General features: G+C 45.3%; 1 protein-coding gene across 2 annotated transcripts; it reads right to left on the reverse strand.

Moving 5' to 3' along the window:
* Window positions 1-394: 394 nt before the first annotated feature.
* NPHS2 (NPHS2 stomatin family member, podocin) lies at window positions 395-18536 on the reverse strand. 2 transcript variants are annotated; one of them, XM_032393468.1, is made up of 8 exons: window positions 18278-18536; window positions 14624-14727; window positions 9947-10019; window positions 8306-8388; window positions 6444-6647; window positions 3662-3717; window positions 2295-2373; window positions 395-1179 (listed from the first exon to the last, which is right to left on the reverse strand). In XM_032393468.1, the coding sequence occupies exons 1-8, from the start codon at window positions 18534-18536 to the stop codon at window positions 901-903; spliced, it is 1137 nt and encodes a 378-aa protein (XP_032249359.1). In that variant the 3' UTR covers window positions 395-900. The 2 variants fall into 2 exon arrangements, with proteins under 2 accessions (XP_032249359.1, XP_032249360.1); XM_032393469.1 differs by lacking the exon at window positions 6444-6647.
* Window positions 18537-18961: the final 425 nt, after the last annotated feature.

Consider the following 18961-nt stretch of genomic DNA (forward strand, 5'->3'; position numbering starts at 1 on the left):
AGCCACCCAGGTGCCCCTATAGATACATATTTCTAATTGAGTAAGACAAGTTAATGGAAAGTAAGACTTATAAGAATATATTTATATTAAAAAATATCTGTACTAGAAAAGAATGCTTCAGGGCATGTATAGGTCACATAATGTCATTACTGTTTGAGAAATAAGCAAGCTGGTAAATGCTATACTGAGAATACGTCAGTCCCATGTTTACAGTGATGCTTCTTAAGATTTTAAGCAACATGTATCAGGTAAATGTTTTTGTCCTTTTATTTCTCTATTTTAAAAAGGAGGCTCCATAAAAAGAATTCCTTTTAAATTCTTTTAATTAGATGTAAATTTTATATCCAGCCCAAGTACATCTTCTTTCATTCGCTCGGGAACATTTAAGTGTCACTGTGGTGCACCTATCAGGGTTAGATGTGAAGACCATAGGGTGGAACATACAAGATTGAGTGTAGTTGGGGCGGGGGTGGGGGGAGCCAATGACCAAGATGTGCCTTTGAGGAGTTCATAGTACAGCTGGAGAGAAGCCTGCATCTTAACTACAGGATTACAATAACGTGTGATGAACACAATAAAAAGGCCACGGGAGCAGCAAAGACCTTGCCAAAGGGGCCAGGGGGCATACAGCAAAATAGACATAAAATTCTTTCCAGAGTAGAATGTTGGCTAAAGCTCTCTCCCATAGTTTCTCTAATTAAAATGATCCATCTAAACTTGTCATTACGTCATCTCACTGTCCCTCACAATTGTTTCGGATTGCTGAGTTGTGACTGTGCATTCCAAGGGTATTCCGTGTGGCCACCGAAGAAAGCGTGGGACGTGAGGACAGCGTGCCTCCCTTGGGGATGTGGCTGTCGCCTGACAGGCCCCTTCCAGGCCCGTTCCCCGTGGCTCCTCCTATAGCATGGGAGAGTCTTTCCTTTTAGGACTTGGTGGCTCGACAGGTTTGGAAGGATTGGGGAAGGGGAGGCTTCCTTGAGTTCTACTGCCGGGCGAAGACAGGAAATTGAGCAAGTCAAATGGCAGAGGCAAAACCACTGTGGAAGGTTTGTCGGTAGACAGGGCTTGGAGGGTGTGGAGGTACCGCAGCTGAACAGCGGCCGGAGTGCCTGCCAGAATCTCAGCTGCCCTTCTCAGGGACTCCGACGCGGCCTTCTCCCCCTCCGCAGCGATCACCTGGGAACAGATGTGAGGAGAAGCAAAGTGGTTCTTACTCACCATTCGGTGTCCCTCAGTGAACGAGCACAGAGCACCGCCTGGCGCCAGGCCCTGTGAAGCAGCCAGCAGGCTGACGGCCTTCTTGCTCAAGGATCCTGGTCTAGGGGAGATTGGCTGCACTCTTCGTTGTAATTTAGGGCCGAATTTGTCAAGGGCCCTGACAAGCATAGTGATGTGTTAGGGGAGTTATTAATTATGTCTGCGGGGCCTTGAACGATTAGTAGGATTTTGCCATATTGAGAAAAAGTTGGCCAGCATTCTAGGCGAGGACGTGGAAGCCTGAAGCGGGGACTCCTAACCAGGGCAAAATGAACGAGTGAGCATTTCAGAGGAAAAAGCACGAAGCTCACCACCCAAGTGCCACCTTAAAGTGGACTAAGAGGACTAGACTCAGATCTAGAAGCAACTCTGCCCAGAGGACCACTTTCTTCCCTTCCTCCTCTCAACACTCCTCGGTTACTGAGCTCCTCTGTGGTGGGGTTCTTCTTTACCTGCTTTCTGTTCTTTAAGAGCAATCTGTCTCCCCTTCAGTCCTCCTTTTCCTTTTCCCAGCACCCCTCCCACCCCCACCTCCATCCCCAGGAGCTGCTGGTGGCCAGCGCTGTGCGGCCGGCAGGCCTGCCTGGAGGCTGTGTGTGGCGCGACCTTCTCTTGGCTCTGGCATTGAGCGAATCGGGCCTCATCATGGTCATCCCTCCACAGCCTGCACGCAGCTAGGGATACGGGTCTGCTGTCATTTACGCATTAACAGAGGTGACAGGTGGCTGATATTACCTAGGAAAGATGCCAGCTCGAGGAAAGAGGGATGGCGGGGTGGGGGGGGGGGGAGGATGCCTTTCAGGAGAGCGAGTGAAGGCAAGACTCGAGGAGGAGGAGCTCACTGTTTCCAATGGCTTCAGAGGGAGGGCATCGCGGAAAAGGCTGGGTGGCATTAGTCAGGCAGCTATGAACACACTTTAAGGGAATACTTTTAAAAGGGTGGGGTGGGGGGCACCAGCTCTGGATGAGTGGGAGGTGAGGAAGTAGTGGGAAACGTTCTCGGTGGGGGGCAGGCCTGCGCCGCGCTGGCTCACCCGCACTTTGGCCTGTCTCTGTGCTTCGGCCTCCACAGCCAGGGAGTGCTGGAGCCCTGCTGGCAGCCTGACATCCTTGCTGGAAAAGAAAGAGTGTGGACAGGTAGGTGTGCAGCACTGCTTTTAGCAGCCAGGGGTTCAGCCAGACTGGCCAACGTCTCTGTTATTATTTCAGGATGCCCGGCAAATTCTGATCTAACAGGGTGGCCGTCCCTAGACCTCTGAGGCCAATGGTGGGCAGAGAAGGGCCACTCGAAAGTCAGTGCCTCAACTGCAGACACATGATCACTGATGTTACAGCAGCGCCCTGGTTTGCTCTGTGCAAGGAGAACACATTCTTTAGTTGACAGATGATTATGATCTTTCCCACTTAAGGTTTAATCTAAATCCCAACTATTAAATTTGAACAATGAAAAACAGCTTTGATGAGCCATACTATCCGTGATAAGGGAAGGCATCTAAGTTTATGAAGGAATTGATTTTGAAAAGAGTAGAACTGACCACGTAAGAGTAATAACGTTATTACATAAAAGATACAAAATTGTATTTTTACCCTGTTTGTAACTACGAAAATGACATAGCCAGAAAACAATCTGGCAGTTCCATGGAGAGTTAAACATAGAGCTACTATACGAGTCAGTAATTCTACTGCTAGGTATATGTGAAAACATGTTCCCACAAAAGCTGGCACATGAACGGGCACTGCGGTGTTCTTCAGAATAGTCCTAAAGTGGAAACAACCCAAATGTCCATCAGCGAACAGCAGGTTAACCAGATGAGCTGGACCACACAATGGATATTATTTGACCGTCAAAAGGAACGATGTCCTGATTCCTGCTTCACCACAGATGAACCTTGAAAACAACATGCTAAATGAAAGCAGCCAAACACAAAAGGCCATGTAACATTTGTATGAAATGTCCAGGATAGCCAAGTACACAGAGATTAGTGTCGTTGGGCTGGGGGGAAAGGGAGCAATGAGGAGTCCCTGCTTGACAGGTGTGGGCTTTCTTTTTGGGGTGATGAAAATGTTCTGGAATTAGACAGTAATGATGGTTTCACCACTCCATGAATATAATAAAAACACTCGTACTTTAAAATGGTTATAATGGTGAGTTTTTATGTTATGTGAATTTTATCTCAAAAAATTATTTTAACTCCATGGAGAGAAAATCATGAAAGTAATTTGCCTAAATGTTACAGTGGTTGTGTTATGGCTCTGAGTCCTAGGTAATTTTTTCCTTTGTCCGAATTTATGCCAGTGTGGCTATAGTACTCATTGAAAATAATTTTTAAAAGTTATTTTAAAATAAAACCAAAATATTTCCCTTTATCACATTGTTCTTCTTGCTTAATTTCCTACCCACATTTCTGTTCTCTCCACTTTGATTCCCCAAATACAGGTCACTGAATCCAAGGCCACCTGTGGAGGGAAGAGTTGAGATGTCAGTGAGAACCTCCAGGTGAGAGTAGAGCACCCCTATGCCCTCATGGCCATTGTTCTGAACTGAGAAAGTACATTTCCTCTGAAGGAACATTCATTTCCTTTTTTGTTTTAATGTTACGGTGCCTTGCAAAAAGTTGCTTAACTTTGGGGCACCTGGGTGGCTCAGCTGGTTAAGAAGCTGACCATTGATTTTGGCTCAGGTCATGATCTCAGGATCGTGAGATCGAGCCCCACATGGGGCTCCATGCTGAGTGTGGAGCTTGCTTGAGATTCTCTCCCTCTCTCCCTTTGCCACTCTCCCTGCTCTCTCTCTCTCTTAAAAAAATAAAGTTGCTTAACTTTGCACAGTGCCACTCAATAAATACTTGTGGAATTAAAGATGGTGTGGTAGGCTGAATAATGGCTCCCCAAGACATCCATGTTCTTATCTCTGAAACCTGTGAATGTTACCCCAGAAGAGACCTTGCAGATGGGATTAAGTTAAAATCGCCCCATTTATGGGGCGATTATCTAGGATCTTCCCTGTGGGGCCCAAATGCAGTCACAAGTATCCTTTTAAGGGGGAACAGAGGGAGATGTGACTACAGAAGAGGAGAAGGTGATGTGATTCTGTGGGCAGAGTTTGGAGGGATGGGCTGTGAAGATTGAGGAAGGGGCCACGAGTTGGGGAAACGGGGCTGCTAGAAGATGGAAAAGGCAAGGAAATGATTTCTCCTCTTGGAACCTCCAGAACGAAGCTGCCCTGCTGACACCTTGACTTTGGCCCCAGTGAAACTATTTTTGGACTCCTGGCCTTCAAAACTGTATGAGATTAAATTGGCATTGCTGTAAGTCACCAAGTGTGTGGTAATTTGTCACAGAAGCAATGGGAAACCAATACAGACAGTGAAGTTGATAAATCTGTTTTAAGATGCACTTATTAGAGAACCAGAGTCTAATCTCTCCCAAATGGTTTTCATTTAGAGGTGCTTCCTTCCTGCCGGTGGCCCCTGTTTGCCCCACCTCCCAGGCCCAGAAGGCAGAAGACGATGAACTGTAGGCTCTGGAAAAGAGGGGCAGGGCATGGCACGCCCCGGGGGGGGGGGGCCCTACTCTTTTCTGGTTCACTGGTGTCTGGTGATTTCTCAGTGGCTGGACAGCTAGCTAGCTTAGTGCACCGAGAGCCCTGAGAAGGCTGACTCATCTGGCGGGGGGAGGGGGTGATGAGAGGAAGGAGTGTTGAAAAGACCTCGCACAGGAGGTGGCATCTTAAAAGACAAATAGGACTTCGCCTGTGGAGAAAAGGGAAACATTCCTTGCAGAGGAGGCCCATGGAAAATGCCGGAGGAACGCTGAGGGGGATGGAGGGTTAGCCGACGGGGGAGGGGGCGGTTGGGGGGAGATGGCAAGGGGTGGGGCTACAACAGTTGGCTCATTTGTTCACTCATCCGGAGAACATTATCTGCCTGCTGTGTGACCTTGTCCTCTCTCCTTTAGAGGGGAGGGGTGAACAGGAAGAGAGGCTGAGGGTGCCGAGGGGGAGCACGCTGGAGTGGTTTTTTTTTTTTTTTAAGATTTTATTTATTTATTTGACAGAGAGAACACAAGCAGGGGGAGTGGGAGAGGGAGAAGCAGGCTTCCCGCCGAGCAGGGAGCCCGATGCGGGGCTCGATCCCAGGACCCCGGGATCATGACTTGAGCCGAAGGCAGACGCACAATGACTAAGCCACCCAGGCGCCCCTGGAGTGGTTTTTAATTTCCAGAGCAGGAACTGCCCGTGTCCCTCTTGTTCTAATTTCTTGTTTCTTTTTAGTTCTCTTGTTTCTGAATTTGTCCCTTTTCCACCAAGACTCTAATCTCAGTTTTATAAGTAACAAGCTGGACAAGTCACCTGCGAAGATGAGTGAGTGCTCGGGCGCCATCACTACCTAAATGCCTTTGGTCCTCCGGCCCTTCTGCTGGAGGTCCTCCTTTTGGCGAGACAACATTCCGACCTTCCTGTCTCAATTCTGGGCCAGGGAGCCTGTGGCCCCCACGACAGGCTCCCCGACTGGTGGTAACTGCCATTTGGCCAGCTGCCAGGAATCCGGCTTTGTTCTCCCGTCTCAATACCTTTGCCACATTGTCTTGGTAAGAAGGGAGGATGCCACCGTGGCCGCGGGTGAAGAGGCTGAGCTTGCCGCCTGGCGGCTGGATGGGGCTGCCCGTGAGGCACTTCCTGCTCCTCGATTCCCTCCCTAATTCCCAATCAATTAAATCTCAGTAATTGATTGGGAGATTAATCATGTAAGGGTCTGTGACATTTTCTTTTTAGCTGAAAGTCTTATTTGAACTAACTTTGCCTGTTTCCCCAGCTAGACTGTCAGCTCCCAGGAACCATGCCTTCTCATGTCTGTGGGACCAGCCACGTGTCCCACGTGGCCCCATCCTCCCTGCCAGCTCTCTTTGGGCTCTGGGGGCACGTTCCAGTGAGTGTAGAGCCACCGGGGTGAGGGGATGAAGGGCAGAACCTGTGGCAATGACTGACTAGTCATCACCTGGTTGACTCAGGGTCAATCTGGCAACCTCTCACTCAGCTGTCAGCTCCTTGAAGGATGGTACCTTCAACAGTGAACGCCTGCCAGATGCTTCCATTGCATGTGCTTCAATAAATGACCGATGAAGAAATGAATAAAAGAGAAAGAGGTATTTCAACATATTAGATGATAAATTTGTTGAAGTACCTTTATATCTTGGGCAATGCTCTTCCTCTCTAGAAGAATTTCAGTGAGGGATCGGTGTGCTAGGAGACGCTTCATGGTGGTCTGCACAAGAAATTGGACAGCTCTGGGCATGTGAGCAAGACTGCTTAGGAGGAGAGAGGCATTTTCCATTCGATAGTAGCAGATGGCATCCATCTCCATTATAAACATGTCTTTGGTCACAACCTGGGCAGAAAAAAGAGTTTGGAGAACATGATTTTTTTTTTTTTAAGATTTTTATTTATTTATCAGAGACAGAGAGAGAGAGTGCACAAGAAGGAGGAGGGGCAGAGGCAGAAGGAGAAGCAGACTCCCCACTGAGCAGGGAGCCCAATGTGGGACTCGATCCCAGGACCCTGGGATCATGACCTGAGCCAAAGGCAGCCACTTAACCGACTGAGCCACCCAGGCGTCCCGAACAGGACTTAGTTTAGTGCTCCTTTCCCAGGAGGATGATAGAGAAGCTAAATGTGTTCAAGGGAAATTTTCTCAGTAAGATTATAGGAAAAAAAAAAAAGAGTCGTTGGCCCACCCTTTTATTCGAAATAGATGTGTTTTTGAAGATTATGGAGTTTTTATGAAATACACTAAAGAACTCACAATTTAAAGGAATCCTGTTGTAAATAGTTTTGTAAAAATATCAGGAATAATTTTCTCAGACAAAAACATTCAGTTAATTGTATATCAGGTCTTTTTAAACTGATGCCAAGGGGCACCTGGGTGGCTCAGATGGTTAAGCATCTGTCTTTGGTTCAGGTCATGATCCTGGGGTCCTGGGATGAAGCCCCACATCAGGCTCCTGGCTCAGCAGGGAGCCTGCTTCTCCCTCTCCCTCTGCTCATGCTCTCTCTCTCTCTGTGTCTCTGTCAATTGAATAAATAAAACAAAAATCTTAAAAAAAAAAAAAAACCCGATGCCAAAAAATGTACTTAAAAGAGAAGCACGTTCTGGGAAACAAGTGCTCTGATATGTTGTTTGCTGAGTGTCCACTAGGGGGCAGACTGGTGCTACACACCAAGAGACCTAAAAGCTGCTCATTCTCAACATTTCCATTTTTAGACACTTATCACAAAGACATATTTTTAAGGATTTAGCTGCAAGGATGTCATTCATAGTATTGTTTATTATAATAAAAAATTAGAAATCAATTAATATTCGCAACAGGGAATTGTGAATTGTGGTACATCCATACAATGAAATGCTATGTGTCCATTTAAAACAAAGGGCGCCTGGGGGGCTCAGTGGGAAGAGCAGGCGACTCTTGATCTCGGGGTTGTGAGTTCAAGCCCCATGTTGAGTGTAGAGATTACTTAAAAATAAAATCTTGAAAAAAAATAAGACAAAGGGGTAGAAATATAGCTAATATATGAAAACATGATCCAACAGAGTATTGAGGGAAAAAAGACACGTTATGAAATAGTATGATATGTACACCTGTCTGTAAATATAACCACATACATAGAAAAATTTGAAAGGATACACTCTGATAAAAGGGGAAGCTAGCCTAGCCAAGCTGACACATAAAATTAACCATCACAAAGTCCTTTGCCCATTTTTAAGTGAGTTGTTTGCTTTCTTGTTGATTTGTAAGATTTCTTTATATATTATGGGTATTAATCCCTTATCAGAAGTATTATTTGCAAATATTTTCTCCCACCCATAGGTTATCTGTTTATTCTTTTGATTGTGTCCTTTGATACACAGGAGTTTTTAATTTTGATACAGTCCATATCCCTACTTTCCTCTTCGACTTTTGAGTTAAATAGTCATTTTGACTTGGACCAGAATTGGTAGCTCAGCCATACAAAACGAAGAGAGAAAGCAAAATCCATCATTTGACTTACCTCATGAAAGGGTATCTCCAAAGTTTGGAGGCGAAGGTCAACCTTGTGGTAGGTATCCAGGCAGGGCAAAAAGAAGAAAAGGCCTAGAAGAGGGGGGTGGAGAAATTGACAGGTGAATGGTTAGTATGGAGATTGTTTGGGGTTCACCTCTTCGGGGTGAGGTTGCATATCGCATTGCTTTCCTTAGCCTCCAACTACACACAGACTGGGCAATCCCACCTCTATCCTGATAGTGAGTTTGTGGTTGCTAAAGTTACCAGACAATTTTTTGTTCAATCTAGAACACTTTTGAGGGTGAAAGGTGAGCGTTGTTACAACTTACTCCAGGACGACAGACATAAGCGGGGATTAATCCCAGCAAAATGGGCTGTATGGTCACCTTGGTCATGGTGCTAACCCCTCCAGATTTTGAGTAACATGTCTGTCTTCTTCACTAGATTTAACTCCCTAACGAGAGTGTCTCATGCACCCTCGTTAGTTTTAGTGCTTGACTTGGTGCCTTTTAGGGGCTCTGTAAAATTATTTTTGAATCCATGCATGTACCAACATGACCAACTTTAGAGCCGGCAACCTCCATGTGGTACTTCTTAAAATGTGAACCCCAGAGGGTATCACAATAGCAATATCATGATACCAGCTTCATGTTACCTAATGTAATATACAAGGTCAATGTGCAATAAGTATTTTTAAATTGATTTATTGAGATTTTCTGAGAGCCACTGGACAGTGTGGGCTCCTGTAAGAGCCAACAAGCAGCACCTCACAGAGCCCAGGACCTCTCTGAGGAGCAGCACAGCTACTAGCCCTTTCTAGCCCCAATAAAGAAGGATGCAGAAAATTAGAACCAGAACAAGATGGTCCCTGTCCTAGACCACAGGGTCTGGTTCTACTTTTGCGTGGACCCATCTGTTTGTTTTGAATTGTCAAACTCGGATTTGTGTCTTCTAGTCTAGTCTCTGTTCTCTACTTGTTTCTGTAAAGCTGGCTTGGAACTTCCAATATATGCACCTGGGACTTCGCTCCTTCCCATGCCTTTCTGGCTAGCTGGAATCTCCAAACCCCAACTACTTTAGACTTTGTGGACTAACCATATTTCTATCTGTGCTTGGACCTCTGGACATCAACTCCACTAGACTTTAAGGTCCTAGAGATCAGAAACCATCTCATTTATCCATCTTCACCTCCTGGGCAGTTATACAATATCTAAGACACAGGAAGTGCTCCATCTATGTTTTCTAAATTCCATGAACCAAAGGCCAATTTGTCACTCGGATGCTGGACTTTTCCTATCTCCCATGGTTTGGTCTGACCCCCTGTATCTGAACTAGCTCAGCTTTGCTCAGCACTCTAACCAAAACATGTTCTGCTCAAACCAGTGCCCAGCCACGGGTCCTAAGCCTACTTGCTAGTCCAGCCAGCCTGGCCCCGGCACTTGACTCTGCACCCAGCCTCTTTCTTGGCCACTGTTACCCGATAGTAATGCTCTCTGAAGAATCTTTCATAACCTGTGTTACAAGTAACAGATTAGAAAATGCAGATATCACAAATCAGGTTATGTCATATAATCTGAGGTCCATATTACAAATATGCACGGATTGAAGAAACTGGCAAGTCTATGGGGGGTAGAAGGGTGTTTCATACCAGGGCCTTTGGCTCTTCCAGGAAGCAGGTGTCCCAGTCGGAATATTATTACTCTCTCATACTCTTGTACAACCTAAAGGGAAAAATAATACTTTTGAAACACTCCAAGAAAGAAAAATAAAGTCTTCAAAAGGACTTGGCACACGAGAGTGATCCTAGATACCAGAAAACTTTAGTTTTGAGAACCAAGAAAAAATTTCTATTAATATTTACATTTCCAAAATCTACACTTAGTAAGTGTAGAACTTCAGAAACCAGTGCAAGTATATTGGCCACGTTAATTTTAGAGCCCATGAACAGAATTTTGATTAAAGAGTCATGATTATCTAAAAAATAATGCTTCTACTACCTCCAACATATCGAAATCAAGAAAATCACAGCATGTTTAATCTTGTATTTTGCTGTGACTTCTGCCATTATTAGCTTTTATATGGATCCCACATTTGCTATTTAATAGAAATAGCTATTAAATAGCTATTTGTTTCAAACAGCAATTTCTTCTGAGGTTGCTTCAAAATTATTCATTTGGGTTTCAATTTGCCAATTCTCATTGGTGATTGTATCTAGAAAGATTAAGTGTGCCCTGAAAATATGTAGTTATTTTTAAATGACAAAAAGGGAGATTCTCTGTGTAGAAATTTTTGCATGTTAGGAGAGAAACAGGAAAGTTAACACACACTACTTCAAAAATAAACTTCATTTTTCTGGCCCAGTATCAAAATCTGGGTTCTTTTTTTTTTTTTTTTTAAAGATTTTATTTATTTATTTGACAGAGAGAGACACAGCAAGAGAGAGAACACAAGCAGGGGGAGTGGGAGAGGGAGAAGCAGGCTTCCCGCGGAGCAGGGAGCCTGATGTGGGGCTCGATCCCTGGACCCTGGGATCATGACCTGAGCCAAAGGCAGATGCTTAACGACTGAGCCACCCAGGTGCCCTTTTTTTTTTTTTTAAGATTTTATTTATTTATTTGACAGAGAGAGACACAGCGAGAGAGGGAACACAAGCAGGGGGAGTGGGAGAGGGAGAAGCAGGCTTCCCGCGGAGCAGGGAGCCCGATGCGGGTCCCGATCCCAGGACTCTGGGATCATGACCCGAGGTGAAGGCAGACACCCAACGACTGAGCCACCCCGGTGCCCCAAAATCTGGGTTCTACTACTTGCTTACCATTAGCTTATTTGGTCTGTTTATTTGTATATATGCCCCACCCGTGAACTTCTGTTCACGGATTATTTGTGACTGTAGACATGTTTTCCTTCTTCATCCTCCCTCCACTTTAGAAAGCTCCACTGAATGATAATTAGTCAAATATGAAAATGTCATGAAGAGACCAAAAGTAACACATTTTGAAGTGTGCTTCCTAAGGGAACAGGCTCCCTTACCCCACTGTAAGTCCCTTGGGGTCAAGTACCAGGTCTTGTTGATCCTTCCAAGGTTTACAACTCCTGTGCCTGAATCTTGCCTTGTTTGTTGAAACAATGAATGAGAATGAATGCCTAGATTTGGTTCCCAGAGCAGGCCCCAGGCATCCCCGATTTCCTGGCTCCCTGGCATTACTTGTTTCATTTCTGCTTTTACTGGGAGAAACAAATTCTTCCTAGAGATGCAGAGGAGCCTTACTCCTTCAAGACCTTGGTTAAGTGTTACACATCATTCTGCTTTAGTATCCTCTACCTAATTGACTTTTAGGGTTTACCATCTTTTTTTCCCCCCTAAAGATTTATTTAATTATTTTAGAGAGTGAGAGAGAACACACATGCACAGGGAGGCGCAGAGGGAAAGGGAGAGAGAATCTTCAAGCAGACTCCCTGCTGAGCACAGAGCCTGATGTGGGGCTCAATCCCAGGACCCTGAGATCATGACCTGAGTCAAAATCAAGAGTCCAATGCTTAACCCACTGAGTCACCCAGGTCCCAAGACAAAATGGAATTTAAAACAAATACAAAAATGTGCTAGTGATAAAGAGAGACATTGTATAACAATAAAAGGGTCAATGTGTTAGGAAAGTATAACAATGATGAACATACATGTACCTAAAAACAGAGATCTAAATTATAAGAAGCAAAAACCAAAAGAACTGAAGGGAGAAATAGACAATTCAAGCAACAAAAATAGTTGGAGAATTTAATATTCCACTTTCAATCATGTAGAGAACAACTAGACAGAAGATAAACAAGGAAATAAGACTTGAGCAACACGATACATAAACTAGACCTAACAGACATCTACAACACAACACCCAACAACAGCAAAATACACTTTCTTCTCAAGAACACATGAAATATCGGGGCTTCTGGGTGCTCGGTTGGTTAAGCGTCTACCTTTGACTCAGGTCATGATACCGGAGTACCAGGATTGAGCCCTGCATCGGGCTCCCTGCTTAGTGGGGAGTCTGATTCTCCGTCTGACTCTCTCCCCTCTGGTGCCCTCTCTCACTCTCTCAAATAAGTAAAAATCTTTAAAAGAATAAAAAGAACACATGAGACATCTGTAGGATAGATCAAATGCTAGTCATAAAACAAACCTCAATAAATTTAAAACTATTGAAATTATACAAAGTATATTATCTGATTACAATGGAATGAAATTGGAAATCATTAACAAGGAAGTTTGGGGAATTCACAAATATATAGAAACTGAATGACATACTCTAAAATAACCAATGGATCAAAGAAGAAATCAAAAGAGACATTAGAAAATATTTTGAGCTGAATGAAAACAAAAACACAGACACCAAAACATATGGGATGCAACTAAAGCAGTGCTTAGAGGAAAATTTATAGCTGTAGATGCCTACAATAAAAGAGAAGAAATACTCAAAATAAAACCCTAATTGTCTACCATAAGACACTGGATATAGAAGAGCAAACTAACCCTAAGGCAAGCAGAAAGAAGAAAATAAGGAAGATTAGAGTGGAAATAAATGCAATAGAAAATAGAAAAATAATAGAGAAAATCAAAGTTGGTTCTTTGAAAAGATCAACAAAATTGACAAATATTTAGCTAAATGGACCAGGGGAAAAAAAAAGAAGACTCAAATTTCCAAAATCAGGAATGAAAAAGGAATGACAGGAACATCATTACTGTCCTTACAGAAATAAAAAAAAAGATTATAAAAGAAAATACTATGAAAGACTATATGCCTCAAAATAGATATAACTTAGGTGAAATGGACAAATCCCTGTATAGATGCAACTACCGAAACTGACTTGAGAAAAACAAAAACAAAAACAAAAACAAAAAAAAACCCTGAAAAGACCCAGAAGTAAAAGACTGAATTAGCAGTTTTGAAATTTCCCACAGAGAAAAGTCCAGAACCAGATGATTTCACTGGTGAATTGTGCCAAACATTTAACAAGAAAGTAATACCAGTCCTTCACAGATTCTCCCCCAAAACCAAAAAGGACAGAAATCCGTCCAGTTCTTTCTCTGAGGCCAGTATTACCCTGATGCCAAAACAAGAGAGACATCCCGAGAAAACTACAGACCAATATCTCTTAAGAATATAGAATCTTAAAACCCTCAACAAACTACCAGCAGCCTGAATCTGGGACCATATAAAGAGAATTAGACACCATAGCCAAGTGGGGTTTATACTGGGAACACACAGTTGGTTTAACATCCAAAATGCAATGAATGTAATACACCATCTCAATAGAATAAAGGGCAAATACCACTTGATGATCTCAATGGATGCAGAAAAGACACTGGACAAAATCAACACCCTTTTGTGAGAAAGGAGGAGGGGGAGGAAGACGGGAGGAGGAAGGGAGGAGGGGGGAAAAGGGGGAGGAGGGGGAGAGGAGCCTGCATGAGGAGTGCAATCAGCAATGGCCCCAGCAGCACCTGTAGCCTTCTAGCCAAGGACATGCTCTTCCCCAGCAGCCCCAGCCAATGATAACAATGGCGGGGCTACTCGGGCCCGGCCATTTCTGCCCATCAGGAAACTCCTCTTTGAAGCCGACTTTGCTCTGGAGTTCCCTCTCAGGCTGGCCAACACTACACCCCAGTCGGAGGCTCCTTCTGTCCTATCCTTCCTTCACTTCTCATAGCACAGGTGTCAGACCTGCATCATTGTCTGAAGGCTCCCTCTGCCTACTCTTATTCTCTCTCCCCTTAATCTTTCACAGACAGTGCCTCCCAATAAATCCCTTGCATTTCAAATTCTGTCTTGGCGTGTGCTTCCCGAACAGACATGGCCTTCATTTACTTCAGGGACAGGCATGTGTAACCACCTGTGGGCCAAATCGTCGTTCATGGAATAGAAGCTGCCTGAGAAGTTTCCTAGAGTGCCAGAAATGGACACCATCATCTATTCCGGGCTGACCTCTGTGTTGCAGGATGCAGATGACCTAGACGTAGACCCTGACCTGAGGGCTCTCAGTCTAATGGGAGAGATTGGGTGTCGACAAAGAGTATACGCGCGGTAAGTGCTGGAATGGATATGAAAGCAGAGAGACAAGAACACAAGGAAGGAAGTGATAGTCTGGGGGAGTCAAGGAAGGCTTCACAGTTACATGAGAGCAAGGTCTGAAAGGAATAAGAGCTCTCCTGGCAGAGGAGTGGGAGGTGAGGCCATTCCATGTGGAACAGACAGCACATACAAAGTCACAGTGGAGTGGACCTGGGGTCACTGAGAGGCACAAGGAAATTCCTTATTGGGTTCTCAAGAAGTCTTACCTTTATGCAGAACCAGATCGAAAAAGGGAAGGTCACAATGATGAAGAGCAGGGATGTGAGGACAAGGAGCCACTCACAGACCCCTAAACCTGAAGACTTGGTACCTAAAAAAAAAAAAAAAAAAGGAAAAGAATAATTATATTAGAATGTTACCATATTCACTGACCAGTACTTGTTGGTCCCGTTCTTGGTAGGAGGATCACAGCAGTGTGTAGACTTTGCTGGAAATTTAGAGGGAGCTGGATATCACTGGTCAGTTCACATGACGGGACATTGTCTGTGAAGGGCTCTGTGGGGCTGTGGAAGGTGGAGCAGGCTTCTGGAAAGGCAGTAGTGGGGTACCTGGAAGAAGCACAGAATCTGGGCAGAAGGTCTGGGTTCGAGTTCTGCTCCACCATTTTCTGTCCAGTGACTTTAAGCAAGGCATATGAACTCTTCAAACGTGTTTCCTCATCTACACAGTGGGGATGCTAACTAGCTCATAATAACTATCTCATAGCTGTCTCACGAGATAGTCTTCACAGCGTTGATGTATGAAATTTCGTATATAATGAAAATCACTGAAGTGTGCTTACCATGTATCAGGTGTTGATTCTGAAATGATTCAAACCACATGTGTGCAGAGGCTCACCTTCCCTGAAATGACTTCCCCGTCTACCACCTGCCCCAAATGTCTCAAATTCCTCCATTAGAGTCCCTTCTTTGGATTAGGGTGTGGATCTCTAGGCAGTCTTTGAAAAATCATCTCTCTAGGGTAATATTAGCCTAGTAGTGTCTGTAAATAAAAGTAATGAGGAACTGGACTGCAGAACGTCCATGTTGCTTGAGTGATAAATGAAAATATTTCAGGGAAAGTTAATCTCAAGAACACAAGCCTCCTGGGTTATTTACGTTGTGTGCCCAGGGCCTAGAATTGTGTCCGACACAATAGAGGTTCTCCATAAATATTTGTTGAATTGTAAGGATGAAGGAGTGCATAGAAAAAATTATTTAAATGTAACAGTTATGGAAACCTCAAGAATATTAATCTCTAGGTACTGGGAAACTGGCCAAACGGATACTATTTGTGAGTTTAAAAACATCATACAGGTGTTGACTAAAGATTAGGAAGGTGAAAAGCCTAATTTTAAGGGATGGGGGAAAAAGAGGAAAACTAGTTGGTAGGCTTGAATATTTGATTTCTGTGCCTGGAAAATAATTGGAAGGATCATCACCAAATTGATCACTTGGTACACAAGCTGCATCAGCCCAGAACTAACATCAGTGCTAAATGCTATAATATGGTAGTTCCCGAAGTGTGTCCCACAGAACACTAATCCCACAGGGTGCTCTGCAAAGCAAGAGTTCCCTGGGAAAACAAGTTTAGGAAATCCTGGGTTCTGTGTCCTACTTCTAGAGTTCCCTAGTGCTCATCTGCATTTTGAGGCGAGGGGAATCCCTGCAGTAAAGAAGCATTCTTAGCTTTGTTTAACCCAGGATTTCCCAAACATTTGACAAGGCAATGTTTTCTCCAAGGAAATTCATGATCCATAAAATTTATTTCTCATGCAATCTATTTTGGGAAATGCTACTCTATCAACATCATGTTAGTTTTTCTTTTTTTTTTTTAACATCATGTTAGTTTTTACAATATTCTTCCTTAAGGACAATAAGGGTGGTATTGCCATGTTTAATTAGTTTATACATATTTCACTTGCCAGTGGTAACCATGGCAAGTAAAAAGAAATAAATACATATACAGACAAAATAGCATTTTATAAAGGAAGAAAGGCCTCAAAATGCCTTCACATAAGAGTTAGAGATGTGAACAAAAAACTAATATTTATACCCCAAATTTAACTTATAGCTTTACTCACAAAGTATTGTTCTCTTGGAATGAGTTCCTTGAATATTCACATTGTTCGGTTTACATGAATAGTGAAATATTAAATGTTAGGGCAGGAAGAGCCTTAGATATGACATAGTCTAAGAATCTCCAACATTTTGGTAAGGTGGAGCTCCTTCATCTCTCCCAAGTCTTAAGGAGCCTGGTGGGAGGTGAGGAGAAGGAAGTGTTGTTGCTCCTCTTGCTTCCAGGGCCCCTGGAAGCCACAGAAACTTCCCAGACAAGGGCTCAGCAAGGCCTCAATGGGACTTCTCATCTATTGCTTGGGGTCTTGGGCTCTAGTCACTTTATAGCTGGAGAGACTGAGTGAGGCCCACAAAGGTGACACTCCTTGCCTGAGGCCACACAGCTGGTGGCACTGCTGGGACCGTGACCCGGAAGCAGGGGCAGCACCGTGCAAGGATGGGCTTTTCGGTCAGGCCATCATACTCTGGAATTCTGGCCCCTCCATTTCCAGCTGTAGGTCTCTGGCAAGGTACTTAATTTCCCCACATGTTTTCCGGTCAGTGATGCAGAAACGGTAATACTCAGTACAACACCCAGTGTGTGCCTGGCACATAGTAAAGACTCCACACATGGGGGCTCCCTTCGTGGCTCACCCCAACCGATGTGGTTTGACACACAGTTACAAGACCTCTCACCTCAGCAATACTGTAGCATTGAACCTAACAAACCTTTAATGCCTGGAAGTTTCTGACTGATGAAAGGGCATCCATTGGGCAAAAGGGCATTAACATGGTCCATACAAACTGCACCCCAACTGTAGGAATCTTTGTCAAATCGTACCTTTCAATGTTCCCGCATATACTGCATTGCTGGTAACCAGGAAATGATGTTAAAATTTCATAGCCCTCAGAAAGCAAAATAACACACAATTCCTTACTGACTTTCCTTGAGACCACTGTCATTCTACACTTAAGGTGTGATGAATTTTTTTTCTTCCATTCACTACAAAAAAGGACTGGAAGCAGATAAATTTGTTCCTAAGAGTTGCTTTACCCACAGAAGCCAAAAAGATATTTTTCGCCGTGATTCCCTCCTTTGGTCTAACTTTCCTCTATTTTAGCTTGCAAGTGTTCTGTTCAAATTGGGTCTGTTCTTTGCTCCAGGCGTTGTGCAAAGTGCTTTGGATGGTATATCTCCTCTTATCCTCACACCTACCCTCCGAGGTAGGTACTGTGGTCATTCCCCTAGCATAGCTGGTTAAGGCCCCACCTCTGATCAATGGCTAGCAAACTGAGATTTAAATTCAGGTCTAGCTCTTCTCCACTTGGCTCTGAGGCCAAAGGATCACCCCAAAGAAAGTTTAAAATACTTTTAGGTAAGACTGAGGGGTGGGGATGAGGAGAGAAGAATAAGCTGCCCAGTTGCCCAGAACCACCAGTTCATGCATGTTTTACTTAAATTAGGTGCCCATATACTCTTCCTTGGCCACAAAAACCGCTGCAAGATTCCTTTGCCAAAAGCGTTCATTGCTCCCCAACCTGGACCACTCTCCCTCCCACTTCCTATCCATGGCTCGCCTCTGAGACCAACGGTATTTAGTTGACGTTATCTGTATTTCTTCTGATGTATTTGGGTCCCCACACTGGGCAGGACGTCCGCGGGTCCTAACTCAGGCCTTTCATTTCCTGGGAATCCGAGCAGGTCCAGGAGGCTGCTCTGGCCTCGGTGGCTCTCAGCGCCGTGACTCGTTTCCCTCGATCGGCCATCCCTTGGGTACCACGTGGAAAGGCCACCCCGCCTCCCACATCCCCGACCTGCCATACCTTCCTCGGGCCGCTCGCTCTCCAGCAGCGCCACCACCTCGGTGCCCTCCTCACCGGAGCCCCGGACCTCATCCACGTCCACCACGGTGGCTGCGGGCGCGGGGGACTCCCCCCGACTCCCCGCCCGCTCGCGCCCTGCGTCCCGGCGCCCACGGCCTCCGCCGCCCCTCTCCGCCCTCGCCCTCTTGTTCTCCTTGTGGGGGGACCCGCCGCCTCTCCCGTGGGACTCTCTGGAGGAGCTCCGAGCCCTCCTCTCCATCGTCGGGAGCCGGCCCGGGAGCGCTGTCCGGGCGGAGTGACCCGCGGGCGCGACCCGGGACGGTAATGACCGTGGGCGGGCGCGGGGCGGGGCGCGGGGCGGGGGCTCTGCTCGCCGGGAGGCGGGACCGCGGGCCCTTCCAGCCCCCAGACTCGGGCGATCTCCCGCGACGCGTTTGTGTGAAGCCCGTGTGCCGCCTCGTGGTGTTTGAACATGGGTTTCTACAGACGACGATCTAGCTGTAAAGCAGGTTCAAGTTGCCTGCCCCACCCCGGGGGCCCGCAAATCGCCGAAAGTGCGGGGGCTCCGCGCGGGATTTGTGAACGTCGTAGGAACTAGGGAATGTGGTCCTCGTGCAGCGCTAGACAGCTGGAGAGAACAGAAGAGGTCGACGAATTAGGGTCCCCAAGCGCCCCCTTATCCTC

The sequence above is a fragment of the Phoca vitulina genome, unplaced genomic scaffold (assembly GCF_004348235.1).
Source record: "Phoca vitulina isolate PV1807 unplaced genomic scaffold, GSC_HSeal_1.0 scaffold73, whole genome shotgun sequence".
In the NCBI taxonomy this organism is placed as follows: Eukaryota; Metazoa; Chordata; class Mammalia; order Carnivora; family Phocidae; genus Phoca; species Phoca vitulina.